The sequence below is a fragment of the Leuciscus leuciscus genome (assembly GCF_965113295.1).
Source record: "Leuciscus leuciscus genome assembly, chromosome: 2".
Lineage (NCBI taxonomy): Eukaryota > Metazoa > Chordata > Actinopteri > Cypriniformes > Leuciscidae > Leuciscus > Leuciscus leuciscus.
The window spans coordinates 41,030,885-41,056,721 of record NC_138726.1 but is presented as its reverse complement, the minus strand read 5'-3'; the positions used below and the strand labels follow the sequence as shown (position 1 = coordinate 41,056,721).

Sequence of the window (25,837 nt, the reverse complement as noted above, 5' to 3'; positions counted from 1 at the left end):
GTTTGTTTACCGATTATTCTTCGAAATATCTCTTGTGTAGAAAGTAAGTCATACAAGTTTGGAACGACATTATGACAGAATTTTCAGGGTGAACTATTACTTTAAGAATTGGAAAAAAATGATGTAGGAGAGATTTGTATGCTCATATACGGTCTCCTTTTTTTGCCTTCAGCTAGTGTCCTGATGCCATGGCAACAACATGACCCTTGAAAGTCTCTTCGTCAGTAGCACATTAGAAGAACCATTTTTTCATTTTGTTCTCAGACCATTATTTATCCATTGATTGAAATTGACTAAGTGCACATGCTTGAATTCTAATGGACTCACATGCAAGCATACACACACACACACACACACACACACACACTAGGCATTTGCAACTGACATAATCACATTGTCTCTGTCAATCTCTATCTGTCTCTCCGCCTTTTTGTAAAAGAAACTGAGCTTTCCAGAGAGAATTTCCTCTGGAAGAGCTGAAAATCCACTCTCCTCATCACCATGGAAACACTGTCAGATTCTGACGACCCCCTTGTTAAGGCGAAGGCGCTATTCCAGCCCGTATAAGCTTAAGAATGTCTTGGTGCACACCTCACCTTCTTGCTTTGTCTTTTTTTGTATAAATGTATATGTGACCCTTGGATGACAAAACCAGTCCCATGTCGCACGGGTATATTTGTGGCAATAGCCAACAATACATTGTATGGGTCAACATTATCGATTTTTCTTTTATGCCAAAAATCATTAGGATATTAAGTAAAGATCATGTTCCATGAAGATATTTTGTACATTTCCTACCGTAAATATATAAAACATTTATTTTTATGAGTGAATGCAGCACAATCGCGAACATAAATGGACAACTTTAAAGGAGATTTTTCTCAACGTTTCGATTTTTTTGCACCCTCAGATTCCAGATTTTCAAATAGTTGTATCTCGGCCAAATACTGTCCCATCCTAACAAACCATACATCAATGGAAAGCTTATTTATTCAGCTTTCAGATGATGTATAAATCTCAATTTCAAAAAATGTACCCATGTGACTGCTTTTGTGGTCCAGGGTCACATACTACTTTTTCACAATTACTATTTATTATTTTAAGTAAAAAAAATGTGTGTGAAATCAAAATTGAAAATTGATAAATCAAAAAGATTGTGGTATTTATTTTAAATGATTTATTCGTGCACATCTGTTCTGATTAATCTTTAATCACAACAGCTTCCCCTCCCTATTTCAGCAACTTCTCTCCTCTGATTCATGTTCAAGTTTATTTATAAAAACATTAAAAAACAACAAACATTGAACCAAAGTGCCGTAGAATTAGGAAAATACAGTAAAAAAAAAAAACAGTAGGAGAGAAAGAGAAGAACTTAAAGTCATTCAAGTGATGACGAGGACGGGACTCACATGACATCACAGCAATAGCAAACCACAACAATCCAATCAATTATAGACGGACAAAATCTGCCCTACATTTTTCTTATTCGAGAAGCCTTTTCAGTCGGAAATGTCACAATAGGGAAGAAAAGACGCAGCTTTTATGCTACCTTTAATTAAGTAATGGATTGTAATAACTTAATATAAAATTGAAAAAAAGAAATGTTTATATAAAGTATATAATTTAATCACAAAATGTATTAATTTTATTATAATTTTTGTAATGTAATTTATGATTTTTTTGTTCACTTTGCATGCATCTCTGTGATCCAGTTACTAGTGGCTGATTAATGTAGTGGTTTCTGGTGTGGGATAGAGCTCAGCTTAGTACAGAAAGTTCAGGTGATCATATGTTTGAGTTTCCCCAGAACTGTCAGACTCCGGGAGCCGTCAGCACTTTTCTCAGTGTGGGGCACTAATGACTGAAGAGAAGAGGTGACAGGAGAGTTGATGAAAGAGTGTGTGAGTGAGAGATGCAGGAGGCAGAGTGGGACTGCTGCGGCCTCATGCCTCACTGCCCTTCTGTTTCTGCCCGCTATGAAATGGCACAGCACCCTTCCTGTCTGGCCCTCCCCCCTCACCTGCTTCATCTGTCCTCTGCCTTTTCCCTGCCCTCTGGACAACTGTCATAAATCACTTCTCCAGTCCTGCCTCCTGACTCAACTTGTACTGAGCTCTTAGCCCAAGACCTCGACCCCTGTTTATTTCTTTTAGCCCTCGGTGACTGCAAGTCCCTCCTGCATACATGAGGCTAGGTATGTTTGAAATGTACTGAAGTGTCCTAAGGGCCCCAATATTTGGAAGAAAGAGATTGCAGGTAAATAACAAATGATATTTCAAGTTATACTAATTAGAATCTGATGTTCATGTTCTGATGTATTTAACTGCTGTGAATTTTGCCAAGTATCATGAAGTCTGTATTATTATATAAACAGATGACAGGAAGCAATATAAGCATATTATATTAACAATGTTTCGAAGCTTTTTTACTTGTAGAAAAATATTAAGTTGCACAACTGTTTTTAGCATTGATAATAAGAAAGCAAAAAATCAGACCAGCAGGCACCGGATGTCAATGTGACGTCAGACTGACGTCAACATCCAGCGTCTGTCAGACGTTGGATTTTGGTTGGAAATGAAAATCGGGTTGACGTCAGAACCCAACGTCAGATTGATGTCAACAGAACCCAACGTCAGATTGATGTCAACAGAACCCAACGTCAGATTGATGTCAACAGAACCCAACGTCAGATTGATGTCAACAGAACCCAACGTCAGATTGATGTCAACATCCAACGTTGGACAGACGTTGGATTTTGGTTGGAAATGAAAATCGGGTTGACGTCAGAAAGGGTGGATGTTTTTATCTTCTGGCAACACAACTGATATCATGCAATTTCAAAATCTAAAACCCTCCTAGTGTTGATGCTAAAGGGCAGTAAGTATGTGAACATGTAGAAAAATCATTAACATTTACTTGGGTCTGTTGTATGTACACAAAAAAAGAGAGAAGAATGAAAAAAACACAACAACAACTGACTGAGCAATATATCACTATTAGATGGTACCAAAAGCAATATTTGGGATCACACACTTAATTAAGTGATATCACTAGTCTGTAATAATAATTGTACAAAGAGTTGGCAACATCAGCACATATTTGAAAACAGGGCTTCAACGTCTAATGATGTTAGAATTTGACGTTGTGTGGACGTTACCATTATGATGTCAAGGAGACGTTGGGTTTTGGTCACCATACCTCACGACTAAATGTCAGTGTTTGACGTCAGTATGACGTTGGCTTGAGTTGTTGGCTCAACGTTGGATTTTGGTTACTTTACAACTCAACCTAAAAACAACAAAATATCAACGTCTAATGATGTTAGAATTTGATTGGACGTCACCATTATGACGTCAACAAGACGTTGGATTTTGGTAACTTTACAACACAACCTAAAAACACAAAAAACAAAAAAAATTCATAATATATATAATTTTGGTCACCCGACGCCGCAAACAGAATTTAACCAAATATCAACGTCTTATGACGTTGTGTGCCTGCTAGGAGCATATTAGAATGATTTCTGAAGGATCATGTGACACTGAAGACTGGACTAATGATGCTGAAAATTCAGCTCAATCACAGGAATAAATTACATTTGAAAATATTATTAAGTTTTAATTTACATATTAAAACTTATTTTAAATTGTATTCAAATTCCACAATATTACAGTTTTTACTGTATTTAAAAAAATAAATCAGCCTTGGTTTGCATAAGAGACTTTGAAAAACATCAAATTATCAACGTTATTTATCTATTTTAAACACATTTTTGATGTGTAAAAAAAAGTTCTGGGTTGTTGTTTATTATTTATTTTTTATTTGTGTGGAAAAGTTGAAGTGGAACAACAGCTTTTTGGCATATTTGTTTCTTTGTTCTTTTGTTTGTGTCTAAAAATAGTAATACCCAAAGTTGAGGTATGTTTCTCTTCATTTTCCTCTTTGAAATGAACAGGCAACAATGTGAACTGGGATTTGTTTTCTTTGTGCTAAACCACACCCTCAGTATGTGATGCATTGCCAACTACATGTATGCCTAGGGCAGACAGCACTGTGAGTAGCTATTTAACAGTGATCTAATATATATTTGCAATAATCAGTCTAAGTCTGTCTTGGATCTGTCCATTTCCTGCTCTAACAGTAAATGTTATCAACCAGCATGGGTCCGATGGACCCCTCAGTCAGCTTTTAGAGATACTAGTAGGACTATGACTGCACAAGGGGGTCTTGACCTCATCGAACCCCTCCATAATGCCAACACTTCCCAAGGCCTCTGGAGATATTGGCTCATGCGTGGGAAAGCCTCAGAGTTTAAGTGAGGTGAAAGGAGGAAGAAGAACAGAAAGTGGGTTATTCCAATGAAAGCTTGTTTACATGCATATTAGATCACTTTGTGCATATTTCATATCACAAGTGTGCCAGCTGCCAAAATGGCTGGCATGTAAGAAAGCTTTATTTGTGGATAGATTCCCCAGCATAAGTGTATATTTTTTTCTGTGTATGCGTGTATCGTGTTCATGCATGTTAGTATTAAATGTCATGCCCTGAGGGAGCGGGTGATTGCCGGGCGTCATGTCGTCATGGCAATTATGAGGGGGTTGTTGTGTGAGGGTTGTGGTTCTTTACTGCTGTAACAGGTCTGACAACAAGCTGCTGGTGGACGGCACCGTCCGTCTCTAATGCCTGACTTGAATGAATCTGCCTAATAAGGGCATCTGTCTGTTTATTTGTTTGTTTGATTTTCTCTCCTTGTGTCCGCTCGTATCATTGGCCGTCTCTGTTAGATTTCCCTCTGTGATTTAATGGAAGGGGCTGTAGTCCAAGGCTTCCGAGTTAATCTCACTGCGGTGGGTCATGTGATTAATTGTGTCCGCCGGCCAGTTGAGGGTGTAACTTATGGCCGGGGATAATCAACACGTTTCCCCCCCCTTGGGAAATCTCCATCTTAAACCCATCCGGTGATCCTCAAAGCAGGGACAAACTACGACAAGTAGTTTTTAAATGCCAGCTTTAATCAATGCGAGTCCTCTGCTCAGCTTGCCAGTCGCCATCTCCTCAGTTAAGCTCCTCACTGTCATCTGTGACTGAAAGGTGTGAGGTTTTAATAGGAAAACCTGCTGTGGCTGTCTGGTGTTGTATTTTAGTAACCTCCTCTCCTGACCTTGGGCTACTTCTGCTGCCCAGACCCCTGCTTGCTGGTGAGAGACCATTGCAGCACACATTAAAACACATTTGAGAGAGGAAACACAAAAATGGAGTGTGCTAGATGAGAAAGTGTCACTTTGATTGTATGACCTTTTTTAAATGACATTATAAAGTATTAAGTAGTTCTTTAGCGAGTCCCGCACACTTTTAGTAAAGATGATAATTGGCTGGGACACAAGTGTCAGCTCTGTGCTCAAATTTATTAAACATATATAAATTATGTATTGCAAAAAGGACAGTGCAACATGAATTATGCAGTGTTTATCATTGTAATTAGAACGGATTAGACCGACTGAACTGAGGATGATGAGCATAACATGCATTTCCAAGACTTTGTTTCTAAATTTAGTAAATGAAACGTGTCCCGCGATGGTTTTTGAACATTTATCTGAATTTATTTGCACTTTCTGTGTGCATGTAGATGTGTGAATATGAGTAGAGTATGTGTTTAAATGCATAGTGTTTTACTCATCGGCATAGCTCATGAATAGATTAGACCAGTCATTATCCAGTTCTCCATTTTTAAAGCCTTGATCTGAAGTGTCTCGAGGACCTGCCGAGAAACAGAGTATTGACAGAATAAAAGAGACAGAAAAGTCTATTTTCTTTCTTTTAGTAGAGACCTCAGGACATGCAAGTTGCTGACACGTCACTTTCCAACTGACCTTCATGCTCTCTGATCAGGCTGGACTTGACTTGCCTGTTGGTCATGTGATTCCTACATGCCTTTAATGCATTTGCTTTTGTTCTGTTTCTGCTGTCATATGTCATCAAAGACATTAAATTCAGTTAAACCATGCTAACAACATGCTAATTCAAATGAAAACATGTTTACAACATGTCAATTTGTGTTAGAAGCATACTAAAACATGATAGAATTGTGATAAAACATGCTAATTCATGGTAGCAACATGTTAAAACACGTTGGCAACATGATAATTAATGCTAGCAACTTGTTAAAACATGCTAGTGCATTTTAGCTTTGTGCTAAAACAGTGGATTGTCCTTGAAGCCCCCCCCCCCCCTTCTTACATATGAGAGAACCTGATTTCTGTTCTGGTCTGCGTTTAGTTTATCTATTAGTCAGTTCAGTTCTAGCTTCCTCCGACCCTGCCTGTTTGTTTCTATAGTGTTTGATTGATTGTTACTTCAGTTTAGGTGTGTCTTGTTAATTTGCTCTTCAGTTCTGTCTATTTAAAAGTTCTGTGTTCTGTCTTGTTCTTTGTCAGTTCTTAACGTTGCATGTTGTTGGTTGTTCTGTTCCTGATCTTGTTCTTTTTCTTGTTCCTGATCCTGAAAATCCGTTTGGTAAAGATTTGAGTTTGTTTTTGTTTAATAAAAGACTGCTGCACCCTCTATTGTAACACCAATTCATGCTAGCACTGTATTGAAACATTCTACAAACATGTTAACAAAATGTAAAATAGTGCTAGACACATGTGTGTCTGTTATTCGCATATCTCTCGAACCATTAGTCTGATGGATTTCAAGCTTGATCGATGACTTGCTACGGGCACGAGTAAGTGCAGTGCCAAGTTTGACGTTGTTTGGATTAGTAATGCAAAATATATCGTTAAATATATAGCACACATGGGCTTTTGCCACTCTAGCCGCTGGCCACTCCCCCTCTCACACTGCACACTGAGTGAGCACAGCTCAGGACCAGAGACAGAGAGGGTCGAAGAAAGCAGCGGAGCTTACGCAGTGTTTTCTCTGAGTTCACTGTGTAGCCTGCTCCCTGAATCGTTGCGCTTATTCATTTGTGGATGTTAACTGAATCTGTAAGTCAGCTACACTGTTTACTTCTGAATATTATATTTTATTCTGGTGCGCTTAACGTTACCGCTTCTGTGTAATAGTAGCCTATGCTATTCACCAACTAAACATATCCTATTCAATGCGTTCACAGTCTCTTTCACGGCCATCATTTGTAGTAGCCTATTCACAAACTGTTTGCTCAAGCATAGCCTGGTCTCAATGCTAAGTTATTACTGTGTCATGCGTGCTGAAGTTAGCCTATAACTATGTGATGTTGAATATGCTATGTTAAATAGTTGCCCTGCCTATTCAACAGGATAGCTCATGTAGGCTATGCAGGCTTAAACGAGGTTAACTCTCCTCTTACCGATCGTGACGGCAAATCCCCATATCCTTACTGTACACCATACCACTTCATTAACTGTATACTACTGTCTACACTGCGCTATATGTCATATACTGTTTATACTGCACTACCTGTCTATACTGTTCACATTGCACTTTTCTGCATTTTTGCACTTCTGTTTGGACGCTAACTGCCTTTCATTGTCTCTATAATTGTAATCTGCAAAATGACAACAAAGTTGAAACTAATGTAAATCTAATCTAATCTAAACTCCTGCTACCTGTACACAGATACCCAAATACATGTCACCTAATATCACCATTATAAATTGTTTTGCAACCATGTAGTTCAGTTTTCCATATTTATTGTATGTCATTATGTCAGTATCAGTATTTGCTTTCTACCATGCACAAATAAAAATGTCACTGAACTTTTGCTGTGTAATTACTAAAAACACACACAAAAGCTGATTTTGCACGGGCACTGCACTAGTAAAATAAATTAAAGTTTTACATGGATGAAACAGACATGCATATTTATATTATTAAACATTATTTTGTTAATAAGTCCTGTTTTTTTTTTTCTTTAAAATATCTGATGTACTTAACACGTCTTTTAATATGACTCATATACAATATTGTAGATGCTAAATTTAGTATGACCTGATATGATTCACTAGTGAGGCTCAATTCAATAGTGTAGATGCATGTAATTGCTGGGGAGAATGTGCTCATATTATTTTCAGGTCTGTTAGGGAGAAAAAGTGCTGAGAGTCGAGACCGATATAAATGTGCTTTCTTTTACAAAAAAAAAGTATACTGCAAAATATCTTGAATGAAAAGATCAAGAATATCGTAATAGTCTCAGGTGGTCTCTCTTTTGTTCCACATAATCTCTGTGAATTTTTTCCATGTGTCCTGGTGTTTGACCTCACTAAAGCGCATCTCTCTTAGTCATGCTTAACCCAAAAAGGTTAATGGGCACTCCTGTGGGATTGAGGCATTGGTGCGCTCTCAAACCTCTGCCTGGTCACATTTCATACCGTTTTACTCTGTATAGCTTGTAGTTAGGTAGTTGTTCTGCACACCCAAGAGGTCCATTATAATAAATCAATAAATCTCTCTTCAATAAGAACGTCCCTTTGTAATTACAATGGACGCGCTAATCACTCAATTCACTTTCCATTTCTTCATTCCAAGCCATTTTAAGTGTAGAGTCCCCACTCCCAATCCCCTGTCTCAATTAGTGCTGTGGCCTAAAGGTTAAGGATCTGGGTGTCCTTCAGACCGAGCACCGGTTCAGGCCCGCGGTTCAAGCCCTGAGTTACTATGATTGCTATCCTGCACAAAGCACTCAGATGCAGTTAATAAGGCGACTGTCCGTGCAATCAGTGTCCTGTAAACAAAAAGGGTCTGCTGAATGACAAAAAATTATTTAATTAAGAAATCATAGACACTTACAACTGATCCTATTGTATTTTGTAGTTACCTAGAAAGCATATGGCTAATAACATTCTCTTGTCTAGTGGCAAAGTGCCCATTCTAATTAAGTCTAACCTTTAACTCCATTAATGCAGCCGATGGTCAGGCTAACAACGGCTGCCATTTAGACCTCTGCGGGATCAGATGAGGGTTACTTAAGCAGATTGAGAATGAAAAAGGTCAGCAGGTAGTCATTGTAATGGCTCTTGTTTAGATTGTCACTTTGGATTGAATGATGTTTTATGTGGATTAAAATAGCACCGTTGCATTCAGATGCTTTTGGCTGAACAATATTTAATCTGTGTATCGAATTTGTTTACTGACAGTTATGTGCATGTGTTCAGGATTAAAACATTCATTGTGCCTTCTCTCCCCTTCTTCACGTCTCCCTCTCTCCTATTCCTGTCTCCCATCCCCCTCTTCCATTAGGTAATCACCGGTCACAAAGCCCAAATCACAGGATGCTCAATTTTGATCTAATTTGCATTCAGACCTTTTTGTGAGCTGGATGAACCACGATGTTTTGTAAATCACCTCATATTATGTTTAGATTCTCTGAAAATCTATTGCCGTGCCATCTGAGAGAGCTCCATGCACGCTCTCTCACTGTCTGTCTCTCTTTGCTTCTCACCCCCACTCTTGCTCTCCACGAGCATGTGCGCGTCTCTCTTTCTCTCCCTCCCTCTCCCTCGTCTCTCTCTTTTTTTTGTGCGTATATACATGCACACTTTTCCTCTCTCCTACCTCACACACAAACGCTCAGCTGCTGTCACTTGCCACTGGCTTCTGTCAGAGTTTCTCTCTGATTGTTTTCAGAACAGAAAGTGCTTCGCGAGGAGCGCGCAGAAACAATGTGTCGCTCCTGACCAACACTGTATGGATTAGTCGGCTATTCAGAGCACTAATGAGATTACAGAGTCACAACAGACATGGGTCCTAGCGGTATGGTACCTTTTGTCGTGCTTCTTGAGGAGTGTTTTCCTTGTCAGTCCCTCAGCACTGGAAATGGCGCTCTGAAAGTGACAGAAGTGGACCCAGCGCAGGCGGATGCCAGGGAATAGACGCGCGCAAGCTCACCTATGTTGGTTTCGTGGCGGTAGTGGTGGACAATATGAAGTACCAGAAATACATAACAGTGATGCAGATGGCCATGGGAGTGACAGCCTCCAACAAAGACGACTGCATCCCTCCGAAGAGACAGCTGTGGTGAGTATAAACTGAACAGTTTGAGAAGTGAGTGAGTGAGTGTGGAATGGGAGGAGAGTGAAGTGTGACGTGCACTGAGCTTTACAGCTGTTATGCTCTCTTTTGTTTGCCAAAGTGAGTTTTTGCTGGTTTTTTTCTCGTTTATTTTTTTGTTGCATTTCTCATCTCTGATTTTTTTTCTGTACATATGACTTTTATTTTTGTCTCATTGATATGTTGATGCGCTGTAACCGTTTCTCTCTCTCTCTCTCTCTCTCTCTCTCTCTTTTCGCACACTAGTGATTGAATAATTTCTTCACTGTTATAACAAAAGCTTACATATGGACCTATAAATAATGTTGTTGATGCTGAATAATTGAGTTGGAGATGTTAATCATTATGTAAAATAATTGAATATTTTTGTAAGGATCTTTTCCTTTGCTTTGGGCTTGGTTATTTTTTAATTTTCATTCTCCAATGCCTCTTCACTGAATGCACTCAGACAGCTTATTAATCACATGGGTGCAGCCACTATTACCTCTCAGTGCATTTGTAACATTCTACCAAATGGAAGAACAAAATTATAGGCATTAGATAGATTTTACAGCGGTATGTGTTCATTATCTAAATTATGTTTGTGTTGGCTGGTTGAATGGAGGTGGAAGCTGGTTAGTGTTGAGTTCATAATATATACAGACCTTTCTATTTTTATATTATATTTTACTTATTTTGATTTGTAGTTACTTCATATTTTTTAAAGATCCAGAACATTTCTGTTCCATTGGAACACCTGCTGGCATCAGAACCAGTGGATTGTGATTCCTTATATCTGGTCCTCTATGACACAGAAAATTCAGATTAAACCATGTTTTGTGTGTTATGCACACCCACTTTATTATTTACTGTTTTAATGGTTCTAAAATTTTTGCTGTTATGGAATGCAGTGAGTAAATGAACTTCATATTGATGAATGTAAGGGAGGGAGGTGAAATCTGTGAGGTGATCAAGAAAAAGGGATTTCATCCTACACTTATGTTATTGGTTTCATTATATTGTTCCATATATATTCTAATTCTAATTCTAATAATAATTCTAATTCTAATTCTTTTTTCTTTCTTTTTTTACACGATTTGTGTTTTTATTTTGTCACTTGTGGTCTCCTCAGAAGACTCACAGGGTGTTATGAGTTGGCAGCCCCACCTCCCCATCAGCACAGCAGTTGTGTGCATTGGTAAAGGAGAAGGGCTTTTCATCAGAATTACATTATATTATTGGCATGATGGAGGCATCTGTCCAACCAGCTAGGTCACGGTTATTGGCCCTCTGCTGCTTTCTTCTCATACCGTGCGGACGGTAAACGAACGTGTTGACAGTGGTAGGCGACCGTTGTATTGCACCCTCCCAGATGTCTGTCTGTTGCATCTTGCAAGCCATTGTTCTCCCACCTGCTTAATGATGCATGAACTCACCCAGAAACATCATGCCCCAAACTGAGAGGGCACGTGGCCCCTCACAGTTTTGAGCAGAGTGCAACTTAAAAAAAATTAAATAAAATTAAATATACAAATATATATACAATGTTAAAAGTTTAAACCCAGGACCCCTTTTACATTAAACAATGAATGTAGCTTTAGACTATCCCGTGTTACAAAGAAACACAAAATACTCATTTTCGTCATTCACACTTAGTCAGACATTATCTAGGTCTGTTAGTCTGACTTCACAAAAACTGGACTGGTACAATTTCAGTCTGACTGCAAGTGGCATTTTATTGCTTTTTAGACAAACTGAAATACAACTTTTAGAGTGCACATAAACACATTTTAAAATAGATTTAGTGTCAAACACTGAGTTTCAGTTTCCTGCAGTAGACACAACAGAGAATCTCAGCACTGACTGACACTGATTGCTCTCCAACTCCTCACTGTTGTCGTTGTCTTATAGACGTTTGGTCAGGGTAAAATAGCTGTTTCTGTTTGTTTTTGACACACACATGTTTCCACTCTGCCGTGAGATTGTAATCTCCTTTCAGATGCTTTATGGCACTGTGGGAGACAGATTACACTGGGTTTACTGACTCATGTCTGCCTCATCCCTGCCTTACGGCTCTTGCTCCTCTGCCTCCCACGGCCTCCTCATGTGGAGTATCGTTTGAGGGGTTGTAGGGAAGATTCTGCTCGAAGGTGGTGGTGAATTGGGATTTATCTATGGGGTAGAGCAGAAAAAGAGCGGGAAATGGGGAATTTGGGGGTTGGATATGGAGTGGTAGCAAACTTTACTCACAGTTGTTTTTTTGGCAAAATGTTACCTTTTTGTTGTGAAGTCAGTGTGACACATTTTTTTCTCTCTTCTTCTCTTTTAGCCATTATGTTTTACTAGTGAATTCAATCTGTTTAGTTCTACAGCACAACACTGCGTCCTACTTTATGACTTTCAGACATTTACCTTCTTAGTCATGACTCCTTTATGAAACCTGCCCACAGGGAGGGATGATAACATACGGCCTTAGAGTTTTTGCACCTTGTGGGCTGGCCCTAGACAAGGATGACCCCTCTGATCCTTGAGTCAGAGATCTGCTTTCAGCTGGGTTGACTCATAGTACTCACCATATTGACCTGCAGGATAAAAACATAATGCAGTTGTTCACCAAGCTGAACAAGCAACCTGAGGGCAATGTTTAGTCATAACAGCAGAAAGTGTCCTGCTTCTATAACGCTGTTCTGCAGGCCTCTATCATGTAAGACGTTCCACAGAAACAAAGTAAATTTACATGATCTTCAAAAGTTTGATTTTAGTCGGACTAAACTAATAATGAATCTTTCCATATACCAGTCAGATTTTGTGAATTCAGACTAAAAAACTGTCTAGCATGTACTCTACTATCCAAAAATTTGGGGTCAGTAACAAGTTTTTCCCCCTGTATTTTTTGCTTGCCAGGGGTGATTTGTGACATGTATTTAATCCTTTAAATATACTATTACTCATGAGTTTGATCCCTATACAAAAAGTATACCTTTAACGTACTATAAGTTGCTTTTGAGTAAAAGTACCTGGCAAGTGAATTAATGTAAATTGTTCTTCTCCACATCAGTGCTGTTTGTCCTTATGATTTTGCCTTCTTTATTTGATAAAAATTGTGGATAGACGAATATTTGGCTTTAGGTGCGAGTGCCAGGTCGTGTTTGTGTACTGCTCTAGCAGTCAGGATGGGTGGAAGGTGGGAGACACTAAGCATGGGCCTGTGACCGTTGTACTGTCATGTTTTATACACGTCTATATCCCTAATCTCTCCATCTGTCAAAGCTGTCTGGCCTACCTAATCAGCATGTCGCTTCCTGTTCTTCTCCTGGTCATCTCATGTCAAAGGTCCACTGCTAAGATTATTTACAGTTATCCCATCAATGTGACCTGACCACCCACACAAACACACAGATTTTCACATGCTTAAAATGTTATACTTGCTGTTATGTTTCTGGCTTGGTATTTTTACTTTCTAAAAGTCTTTGGTGGTATTAATCTAGTTGTCATGTTTACATGGTCATCTTAAAGATGGCAGAGAGAAGGCAAAGAATGGTGAAAGACATAATGTCCTGTTTGTCCAGGCCACATGAACCTGTGCAGTGTTAATGGTATTTAGGGATCAGTGTTGCAGATTCTCTGAATGACGAGTAGAGAGGAGGAATCACAGGAATTACAGAAGGGCTACTTAGACTAAAGCCATGTGCTGAGTCTGTATCTCTTCTTCTTTGTTTTGATCATGATCTCTGTGCAGAAGTTCCAAGGCGCTTCCTCCGCTTGAGTTGCTTCTCTTGAAGTCAGTAAAGGAGGTTCACCAAAGACTGAGGTGTCAAGTTTTAAGAATTTAGATGCATTTGCAGATTTACTTTGACCCTTGATGTCTTTGGTAAGTAGCACTTGATTGCTCTGCAGAAAGCCTACAGCTCTTCGTGCCAGGAATGGCTATAGAGCACAATGTCACATGAGACTGTTAGGAAACACCTTGTTACTGAGCCCCTGAATGCTGGGACATTGCTTAAAGGTGCATTGTGTAATATTTAGGAGGATCTGTTGACAGAAATGCAATATCATACATATATACACATAACTATGTTTTCAGTGGTGTATAAAGACCTTACATAATGAACCGTTACGTGTTTGGTACCTTAGAATGAACCATTTCCATCTACATACACTGCAGCCCCCTTGCATTTAAATAGCCATTTTGCACCACCATGTTTCTACAGTAGCCATAAACGAACAAGCGCGTTTCGTCACTATGTTGTTCTTCGTGCAAAGAAGCTAGCTAAAGTCAGTGAATAAAACACTGACACAATGATGAACAAGTAACAATAATATTCGCAATAACATATCATTTTACTGAATAATTAAGTAAACATAATTTCTTAATTTATCTTTGTACAGAAACCTCATTGCTTAACTGGCTACTCTCTGCTGTCTCAGACAAGGCCATCTTTTCCTGTTCGGCCACCGTAACTTCTGTTGGGTGTAATTCGCAACCTCACCACTAGATGCCACTAAAATTTTGCGCACCTTTAAATAAATAATAATAAAATAAAACAAAACAAAAAACATTAAAAACCAATCAGTACCAGGGGTTTTCAAACCGGACCCCCAGGGAGATTTAAGGGAGTGCAGGGGTCTCTGGAAAATTTGAGAGAAAATATATATATTTTTATTATCATTTATGAATTGAAACAACCTTAATTTACATATGGTTTTGTGGAGAACTAATAGATTGAATGTAAAGAAATACAAAATTTCTCTTTTATAATATACAAACAAATATAAATATATATACTTGAAGAAAGGAAAATGTACACTTATTGATAAATCATTTTTAAATTATATTTTAATCATTAGTTTTGGCTTTAGTACAATGCCAATAGAAAATCCGGTAACATTTTATTTTACTGTGTCCTTGTTACATACGTTACATGTACTTACCATAGTAATTACAGTCAATTATGCATAATTACATGCAAGGAACCCCTTAACCAAATCCTAATCCTACCCTAACCCTATAGTAAGTACATGTAGTTGCTTAATATTACTCAGTACTTAAATATACACTCACCTAAAGGATTATTAGGAACACCATACTAATACTGTGTTTGACCCCCTTTCGCCTTCAGAACTGCCTTAATTCTACGTGGCATTGATTCAACAAGGTGCTGAAAGCATTCTTTAGAAATGTTGGCCCATATTGATAGGATAGCATCTTGCAGTTGATGGAGATTTGTGGGATGCACATCCAGGGCACGAAGCTCCCGTTCCACCACATCCCAAAGATGCTCTATTGGGTTGAGATCTGGTGACTGTGGGGGCCATTTTAGTACAGTGAACTCATTGTCATGTTCAAGAAACCAATTTGAAATGATTCGAGCTTTGTGACATGGTGCATTATCCTGTAGCCATAAGTAGCCATCAGAGGATGGGTACATGGTGGTCATAAAGGGATGGACATGGTCAGAAACAATGCTCAGGTAGGCCGTGGCATTTAAACGATGCCCAATTGGCACTAAGGGGCCTAAAGTGTGCCGAGAAAACATCCCCCACACCATTACACCACCACCACCAGCCTGCACAGTGGTAACAAGGCATGATGGATCCATGTTCTCATTCTGTTTACGCCAAATTCTGACTCTACCATCTGAATGTCTCAACAGAAATCGAGACTCATCAGACCAGGCAACATTTTTCCAGTCTTCAACTGTCCAATTTCGGTGAGCTCGTGCAAATTGTAGCCTCTTTTTCCTATTTGTAGTGGAGATGAGTGGTACCCGGTTGGGTCTTCTGCTGTTGTAGCCCATCCGCCTCAAGGTTGTGCGTGTTGTGGCTTCACAAATGCTTTGCTGCATACCTCGGTTGTAACAAGTGGTTATTTCAGTCAAAGTTGCTCTTCTATCAGCTTGAATCAGTCGGCCCATTCTCCTCTGACCTCTAGCATCAACAAGGCATTTTCGCCCACAGGACTGCCGCATACTGGATGTTTTTCCCTTTTCACACCATTCTTTGTAAACCCTAGAAATGGTTGTGTGTGAAAATCCCAGTAACTGAGCAGATTGTGAAATACTCAGACCGGCCCGTCTGGCACCAACAACCATGCCACGCTCAAAATTGCTTAAATCACCTTTCTTTCCCATTCTGACATTCAGTTTGGAGTTCAGGAGATTGTCTTGACCAGGACCACACCCCTAAATGCATTGAAGCAACTGCCATGTGATTGGTTGATTAGATAATTGCATTAATGAGAAATTGAACAGGTGTTCCTAATAATCCTTTAGGTGAGTGTATAATTACACTGTAAGAATGACACCTTAAAATAAGTTTAACCGAAAATACAGTCATTTTAATTTCTTTGTTTCATAGTGTCATTTTATATTTTTCACACAGTATAAATGGGTCTATATACTTGAAAGTAGCCTATGTAGCAGCCTTTAAAATTTTACATAGAAAATGCAGAGAATATCAGACAGATATGATGAGGTTAGTCAGAGCTTTTTCGCTGTTTTATTGGACCTGAAACTGGACTCGGGGAAAAGGAGTCCCTCAGATCTCACTTGAGTCTCACTTGTCTGCTTTCATCTGAGAAAGATTTGATGACTGTTAGTATCTTCAGGACACTCTCTTCTCTTAGGGTATGTTTACTCAACAACAATGTACTAAAAACGCAAAAAAAATTATTTTGCGTTTTTCGCGTACAGATGACAACATTGTCAAAATGATCCCCATTCACACACACGGGTTCGCGAAAATGACTAAAAATGCTGTATTAAGCTGGCAGGCCAGTAGTTGCCGATGTCACTTTGTAAAGGAAAACTGAACACGTAATACGCATGCGCACGATGTCACTGTTTTCACAAATGTGTTTTTGTAGTACACACAAAGACGATAACAGTATCGTTTTCATAAATTTGCGCTTTGAATCCCTTTTTCAAAAGTTTGTGTTTTCAGGCTCCCAAAATATTGTGGAAACGGCCCCTAAGTTATGCAGTTTAGCGACCAGCACACACCCAAGCGCTGTCTTGTATCCGCTCATATCAGGTGCTGTGTACATCATGTGCTGTTCTGATACAAATACATCAAAGCTCCTTGCCCTCACCTTGGCATCCTATTGAATGAATATATCCTAACAAGGTGTCACAATCACTGAACTGAGTAATGGATCTACATTTTGCAAGGTCTCTGCTCTTCCGACCATGCAATGTCATGCAGCGTGGCCTTGCTAGGTTATCTGTTTACGCTGAACCCTCACATGAGCACATGGCTTCTGTTGGAGCATGTTCCGCATTACATGAGTTATCGCACATCCTGGGCAGTGGGCTATTTTAAACGTACACATATGACTATAAATATGATTCTGTATCAATATATTGATATTGACCATGAGCCAGTCAGATTTAGTTTCATCTCATAACATGTAAGCATCCTGTGTTGATTCATGTCGGATATACATACAACTGATTTGTTTGCTTTTAGCAAATGTATATTATTTATTCATAAATTATTACATATTTAAATAAAAGATTAAGATAGTTATAATTTATAATACTTTTCATACGATTATTAATTGTATGTATATGATATTATATGTAGTATTTTTTTATTAAAATATATATTATACATTAAATGTATTTGTGAGAATATATTAAATAATATATGAATTAAAATAAAAAATTACACATTTAACACATTATTTTAATTAATTAATGAATTTAAATATAAATTCATATTATTTATTATATATTTAAAAATATTTACTATATACAGACATAAACAAATATATAATATTCAGTTTATGTGTGGTACAGTAATCCGTGTTTGCCAGATCTCCCAGTGCCAGTGACCTGTTAAAACACTGAGCTAGAAGAATTGCTATTTCTAGGCAAGACTTCATGCAACATTCATGAAGCTCACCTCTTTGAGTCGTCATGAGGAGTGTTTTTCCTTTTGACGGAAATGCTCTGTTTGCTGTGAAGTTGAGAGGGGTGGATAAACAGGGCAGACTGCTTAATATTTTAGTGCATTACTCTTAAGGGCCAAGGAAAGGACACTTCAGCAGCCGCAGCTTTGACATTTTTCACTTTGCACCGTAATGTTAGAGCCCCAAAGCGTGTGATAAATGCTCAGCATTTTACGGTGTATTTTTACCCAACACTACTCCTGTTTGGGGATTTGCTCTCTGGCCTTGTGTTACTTTGCACCTTGTTGTAACCAGACGTGATAAAGCAACAAGTGATAAAAGGTTCCACTTCCATGTTAATCTGAGTTTTTTGAATTTTTTAATGCCAGGGACCCCCAGGAATTTCTAAAATATAAAGACAGCTATATATGTTTTCAGCTATATACAGAAATATTTATGCAGACCTATTTCTGAAATTATAAGACAATATGTTTCCAAAATTAAATGAAAAGGTTTTGTATGTCATTGTACGAAAGCTCAAATAAATTATTACACATTTTTATACATTTTATTATACCGTAACAGATATTATATAGAAACATTCTCAATGCTATTTTTTATCTTTGAAGTAGTAGTTTGATTGGTTTTCTAAAGAGTTACACCATGTCTACACCGGAGCAGGAAGAAGCTGTCCACACTGGACGCAACAAAGCGACCGTTGTGAATCCATTTGTTCTTTGTGTCGGAAGAAGTGTGTTAGAAGTCGAACTAGGCATCAGTTTACTATCAGGAATTTGTCGTGCCGTGTCACTGATTTCGCATTGCACCGCTAACATCTGGTGTAGACACGGTGCTATACTTGTGTGACTGTATGTGAATCCATTATGAATTATTGTAGTTAAATTCTTCCACTCTTGTACTGCAGAAGGTTTAAGCTTCTGCCTACAGTGTGTGAATGAGTCCCCAGAATGACAGAGAAAGTGTGTGTGTGTTTGTTTGTTTGTTTGTGTGTGTGTGAGAGATGAGAAAAGGGAGAGAGTGAGCTTGGTGGCAACAGAAGCTGGTCCAGATTGAATGCGGTGCTCTTGGGTTTAGTGCAAATCCTCTAGGGATCGTGGGCAGTGTGGAGGTCACAGGAGAGAAGCCCAGCTCTGGTGCTCTGCCTGCCAATCAGAGGGATTCACAGCAGCAAATGGGATCCAAGGCTCTCACTTTGGCCAGACTGCTCTCTGGTTTGGGGAATGAATTGTTGAGCATGCTTTGCCAGGGAGCAAGACAGCACGTGTATCAGCCAGACCACCATGTAAAAATGAGAGGAAACGGACAGCAGGACCTCTGTCACTCCGCCTGTCTGGCCTTTAGGAAAAGAAGCTGGCTATAGAGAAGATAGATTGTGAAAATCCACAATTGCAGGGGGTTATTTGTTTGGGTTTAGTGTTAGGTCTAGTTTTCTCTGTTCAAAAACCACTTTAACAACATCTGGCCCACATGTAGAGTTTATTTTTGTAATTTTTAATTTTAATTTAAAATTTAAATGTATTTCAAAAATGGTAACGCTGTCTCTGTGAACAACTGAACAAAAATATGCAATATATATATCTAGTAGTAGTATTGTCATGCTGTATAATAGTTAACAGTTTTAGATTTTTATTAAACTTATTTATGTAATCAAACAGAGAAAAGCCAATCAGATGCTCATAAATCAGATAAATGCAGTTCAAGCAAATATTTGTCTTTGTGTTACTGAAAGGCATCCATAGACTCGTGTACAACATGGATCCTCAATGCTTTATTTTTTGTGGCGCTTTACTGTGGAGCAGTTTTAAGGATTTCATAATGAGATTCTCCTGTTTTCATGGTGTGTGTGCACTTCAGACACTCTTGTCTCTATAGTTTGACAAGGGACAGCAGTAGGAAAATCAAACTGGAAGGTGATACTCATTCCTAAAGGCCGCAGGGGTTACATAAATCACCCAATGACAGGACTAAAACAAATCTCCCTCTGGCTTTTCCCTCAGGATCAACTGCTTACAGTAGCTCTGTGGATTTTGGCCCAAACAGAGAAAAAGTAGGAGAGAGAATTGATACTCATATTTTCTATGATATTTTGTTCTCTAAAATAGATATAGATTTTTTGGAAAAATCGTAAGTCTGATCATTTGGAAAAGTAATAGCACACTCTTAATTGATAAGATGTCCTTAGCAGTTTGCACAAGCAGTGCTGCATGCTCTTATGCACCAAAATGTAATACTTAGGATTAGCGATTGTTTAAATCCCTTACCGGTATGATCAGTAGTAATAGTGATGCTTGCCTTAGCAAGCTCCACTAATTATGGAGACAGCGATTTTTATGGGAGTATTAAAGCTATCATGAGCAATATGTCCCGAGGGTTTAATTGCTCCTTGCACTAATTCACGCTGGCGGACACCTCCTGTGAGAGAAGAGATATCCATATGGGTGTGAGAAATATTTCTCAAATCTTTGATGCATGCACATTTTACAGAGTTTAATACAGAGTCTTACACAGAGTTTTAAAAACAAAACAAAAAAACAGTCAAGCTATCCTAGTGGTGAGAGTAGAGTTACATAAGAACCTTTTATGATAAGCTTTGCTTTTAGTTGGGCGAATTAGGGTAATCAGGGACTAGTGATGACACCTAAGCTCTGATGTGTACAGTTCTTGCACCATCAAATAAATTGCAGAAGATGTGCCTAATTTACATTGTGAAATCCTATGACTACACTATATAACTTGCAGTTAGGTAGGCATTCCTGTACAGTAGCTCAAACAGTAGCTTTTTGAAAGAAGTCTCTTATGCTCACATAGGCTGAATTATTTGATAAAATATACAGTAAAACAGTAATATTGTGAAATATTATTAGACTTAAAATGTATTCTATTTTAATATCATGGTTATTTTCGGTGATGGCAAAGCTGAATTTTCAGCTTCATTGTTCCAGTGTTCAGTGTCACATGATCCTTCAGAAATCATTCTAAAATGTTGATTTGGTGCTCAAGAAACATATCTTATCATTATCAATGTTGAAAACAGTTGTGCTGCTTTTTTTGAATAGAAAGTTCAAAAGAACAGTGTTATATTTCTTTTGATGTATTTTACTGCTTTTTACTGATTATGTGCTAATGTCTGTCCACTGCAGGGTGCCACCTGGATCAGATGCCCCTGCTGCCTCTGCTGCGACGGCACCTGCTGCGGCTGCGAGTCAGGGCAAACCATCACTGCGTAGGATCAAGGGCCGCATCCACAGAAGCAAGAGCCTAGACAGCATAGATCTCCTGGACTGCAATGTGAGTCGTTTCAGTGCGTGCAGAGATGATGTCATTCAGTCGTTTGTTTTTCACAGGCGGAGTGGGAACTTCTATTGAGCCTGTGCTGAGAAAGTGTCATCAGCTTAGCTTGTTTGGGATGGAATAATTGAGTTACAATTGCCTCCATTTTGCAAACTATAGAAGGATTGCGATGGGGGCTTCTGATTTTCATGTGCATTTGTGTAATCCTGATTCAAATGTAATCTTGAAACCTAAAGTTACCATAACCAAATCTGTCTTGAAATAATGATGCATTTCATTTAAATTGTGGCAAAGTGACACTTAAAGTAACAGTTAATCCAAAAATGAACATTTTGCAATTAATTTACTCATCGTCATGTCGTTCTAAACCTGAATGACTTATTGAGATATAAAATATGTGGTCCATACGACTATAGTTCACAAAGTTTAAGTCTTCTGAAGTTTTACACAAGCTTTGGAAGACGTGCAGACTGAAATTGAAGTAGTTATTTTCTGATACTCCTCCCCTCCGTGGGCTGTAAACAGATCGAGTCAGCGAGAATCAGTCCAACGTGTGAACTGGATCAACTGATTCATTAAAAACAAAACAAAAATACTCAAAAAAGGGTTTGTTTACAACCCAGACAATGCTACTTCTCTCATGAACTTTAATGGGCATGCTAAATAGAGAAAGGAATTTCAATTTAGGATTCAGTGAATAATGTTCCCCACAAAAAGTTGTCATATCGGTTCAGAAAACTTTGAATATAGTGCATGTGGATGACTTTTAGGATTGTTTTAGGATGCTTTTGCATGCTTTTTGAAGCTTGAAAGCCTTTGTAATCATATGGAAAAAAGTCACCAGTGACAATCTTTATATATATTTCTCCTTATTTGTGCTTCAGAAAATAGAAAAAGGCACACGATTTGGAACAATAACGGCAGAACATTTATTTTTGGCCAAACTGTTTCTATAAAGCAATCTTAAAATAATCCATCCTAACCTAAATATAAGTGTTTGATCATGACTGTGTTGTCAGTGTACTCACTGTTTCCGTGTCCCGAGGTGCTGTGAAATATAGATGTAGATGGAAATTCTTTCTTATTCTTCCCTCCTGAGATTTACTTAACACAAGAGTCTATTTTTTGTATTCAATTTGAGATGTTCACTTGTATCAGAACAAAGCATAACAAAGCACCGCATCGTTCTATAATTTACGGCTACATGTCTAAATTAAATGGAGCAGTGGGGAAAATGGCTTCTGGACATAACTGACCTCGCCACCATTAACAGGCCACCAGCTCGCTGACTCTTGCTGACTATCTTGCACCAGTCCATCAGGTCTGCATGACATCAAATCTCATGAATTGTTTACAGTGTTTATTCGGCATTAGGTCACCAGCACTGTGCCCACATCAATTAGTAACGATTAGTCTATTTAGCTTAAGACCTTTTATTGATCCAAGACAACAATAGACATTTCAGTGGAGTGGAGTTCATTTGTAGCCCTGCATTGTACTACTAAATAGTGGAAAATATATGTAGATGTCCATTTCTGTGTATTCACTGTTGTCTTTATCTTCCTTTACTGGCAGAGACATTATCATGATGCTGTTGGGTTTACAGACACCAAGCATAACAGTCCTGAGGACCCAGAGTGTCATATTAGGCTGTTTAAATTTTATTAGGCAGCAGAACAAAATGCATTGGACAGATTTTCTTTTATATGCTTTAGCCCCGAAGCACAGACTGACAGACAGCAGCACAGTAGGTGGCATGTCCCCATTCATATTCCCAACTGCCAGATGATATCAGATTACCTCTTTGATCATGTGATGTGCAAAGCAAAAGTGTGAGTCACGTGAGCATGTGCAGAACTTGCTGACGTCAGCGATGTGGAGGAGTGGTGCTATTAAGCACCAGAGGCATATGTCTGTGTGTGTGTTTGTGAACATGCTGTATTTGCATGTGTGTGTGGATGTGTGAGATCCCACACCATTAACAGATGAGTTAAATCGAGCTGCCAGTAAAAGTGTCATACATGTGACCCAGAGCCGACAATTGTTCAATGAGATCTGAGTAGGGTTTCACTCGGAAAAACTTAACTTAAAAACATTCCATATGTCGGAGCTGAGTGGTTTGTTTTAGTGAAAAATTAGAAGAGTAATCTCACAAATTAAACGGGTAAACCGCTTGATTCAAGCCCCTAAAAACCATGATATCCCTGTGAATCTGCTGTGAGCTGAAAGCCGCTTGCCTGGCCCTGGTCATCTCATGTGCACTTACAAAAGACAGTTGTGTAGGGGGAGGGAGGTCTTTCTGGCAGCAATACCACCAGTTTTGGAAATCCAGCGTTGGGCTAATGCACTGCAATATAGTGTTTTAAAAGAGCTGCGACACAAACAGTAGTTTTAGATCATATTTATGACTCTGACTTCTTTTATCTCAGAAAAATAGACACTCACACATTAACTTAAACGCTGTACCAGGTATCATTCAGAATTTAACTGAGAATGCCTTTTCAGTTTCTGAATTTGAATTGAGGTAGTGAGATTGTGTTGTAATTTGAATGTTAGGAAGTAGAATTAAAACTAACTGAAATTTATATGAATGTATTTTTAACTATAAGAGCAAAGTTTGTCTATTTTTTAAATTTTTGAAAGTTTTGAAGTATGTCTATGAATATCTGAAGTTTAAATATTTATAGTCAGGTACTCTAGGTAGGGATAAATAGACAGACATACAGATAGACAGATGGCAGACAGATAGGTAGATAGATCAGGTGGGGTAGTAGATAGAGGGGTAGACAGGTCGGTAGGTTGATGTATAGGTACACTGGTAGATAGATGGGTGGTAAGTAGGTTACATTTACATTTAATCATTTAGCAGACGCTTTTATCCAGAGAAATTTTCAAATGAGGAGAGCAATAGAAGCAATCAAACCAACAATATGCAAGTGCTGTGACTAGACCCAGTTATTCTAGCACAGTACGCGTAGCAATTATTATTTATATTTTTTAATAGATATAGAATAGTAAGTGTTGACGAAAAAGATGTGTCTTCAGCAGTTTCTTGAAAATGGTTAAAGACTTAGCAGCTCGGGTTGAGATAGGCAGGTCATTATACCAGCTTGGAAGAGTCAAGGTAGATGGGTAGATAGATTGGTGGATGGATGGATGGATGGATCGATAGATGGATGGATATTCACTGGAATGGAGAGTGTTCAGGTGAGAGACACTTTTGATGACTGGTAAAGTGAGGATTCTGAGTAAAATAAATGGCTTACTGTAGCTACTGCTTTCATGAGAGATCACACAACCACAGATTTGTAAGATATTTAAAATTCTAAGATGAAAGGCGGGTGGCTGCAGCCCCCATACAAAGGACGTACCAACACTTTTACCGTACCATTACTTTATCCAGATGGCCACTCTGTCTATTCTCTTAGGGATTCCTAGGTGCTTGATGTAGTCTTTAGTCATTTGCTTTAGCCATTTGTGGAGTAATTAACCTCTCCTCCCCTGAGCTTCGGCAACTGCCACCGCTTTTGTTGGAGTGATTTTTCCCTGTTGACATGTAATTGCTGCATCGACCAAGATAGATGGTCCATATGTGCCTGTGTGTATTTGTACACGTGTGTGAGTGTCCTGATAGAGGGGCAATCCTAAAGTGACAGTCGGCAGCCTGTACGTGAGGAGACTTTATAGTAGCTAAATTTAGAAATGGTCTCAATCCAGTTCACATAAGTTAATTCATTATTGATGTGAAGGATGTAGATGGGGCTGATGGCCAGGGAATTTAAAGCCTGTCTGGCCTCTAATCCAGGACTGCTCAAGTGAATAACTACAGATGACCGATCATAAAGCTAATGATGGAATTGGGAATATGTCACACGTACCAGGCTAAGAGCACTTATTTGGATGATAAAGATCAATACTAAGCTTTTCTCACTGAAAGAGGAAATTATGCTATATTATGATCATAACATCCCTGAATCATCTTATACATTATGCAGCATATGCTACACATGCTGAGATGTGACACTGAGAATGAATGAGTGTGTTTTTTTCCCAGGCATGAATAGAAGTCAGTTAAATGGCTTAAGCAACAGCTTTTTGTTTCTCACTCCATTAGCATGAATTGCTTGATAAATCACGTTGTCGTTCAAAAGTTTGGGATTGTTACTTTTTTTGTTGTTGAAAGAAATTAATACTTTTTATTTTGCAAGTATGCATTAAATTGGTCAAAAGTGACAGTAAAGATTTCTACGTTGTTGCAAACTTTCTATTCATCAAAGAATTTGGATTTTTTTATTTTTTATCATAGCTTCCACAAAAATATTAAGCAGCACAACTGTTTTCACCATTGATAATAAGACAAAATGTTTCTTGAGCAGCAAATTAGTTTATTATAACGTTTTCTGAAGGACTGGAGTAATGACTGTGGAAATTTAACTTTGCCATCACAGGAATAAATTACATAGAAAAGCATTATAAATTGTAATAATATTTTACAATATAACTTTTTACTCTATTTTTAATCAAATAAATGCAGCAACTTGTTTAAAATGTAAAAAAAACCTTTAAACGGTAGTGTAGTTCTCTAAAGGGAGAGTTTTCTGTTGGCATATCCTCACAGGTTCATCT

The 25,837-nt window shown here is 38.4% G+C and overlaps 1 protein-coding gene across 10 annotated transcripts in view; it reads left to right on the top strand.

The window, feature by feature from the left end:
- The window catches only part of tjp1a (tight junction protein 1a), a 158,796-nt gene that overhangs the window by 18,358 nt on the left and 114,601 nt on the right, over positions 1 to 25,837 (top strand). For 7 of the 10 annotated variants that reach the window (XM_082162567.1, XM_082162573.1, XM_082162576.1 and 4 more), the window contains exon 2: positions 21,061 to 21,208. In XM_082162567.1, the coding sequence (XP_082018693.1) occupies positions 21,061 to 21,208 (148 nt within the window). Of the gene's footprint in view, positions 1 to 9,757; positions 9,997 to 21,060; positions 21,209 to 25,837 lie in introns of those variants that run through there. The other 3 variants (XM_082162574.1, XM_082162572.1, XM_082162571.1) reach the window with 1 other exon arrangement.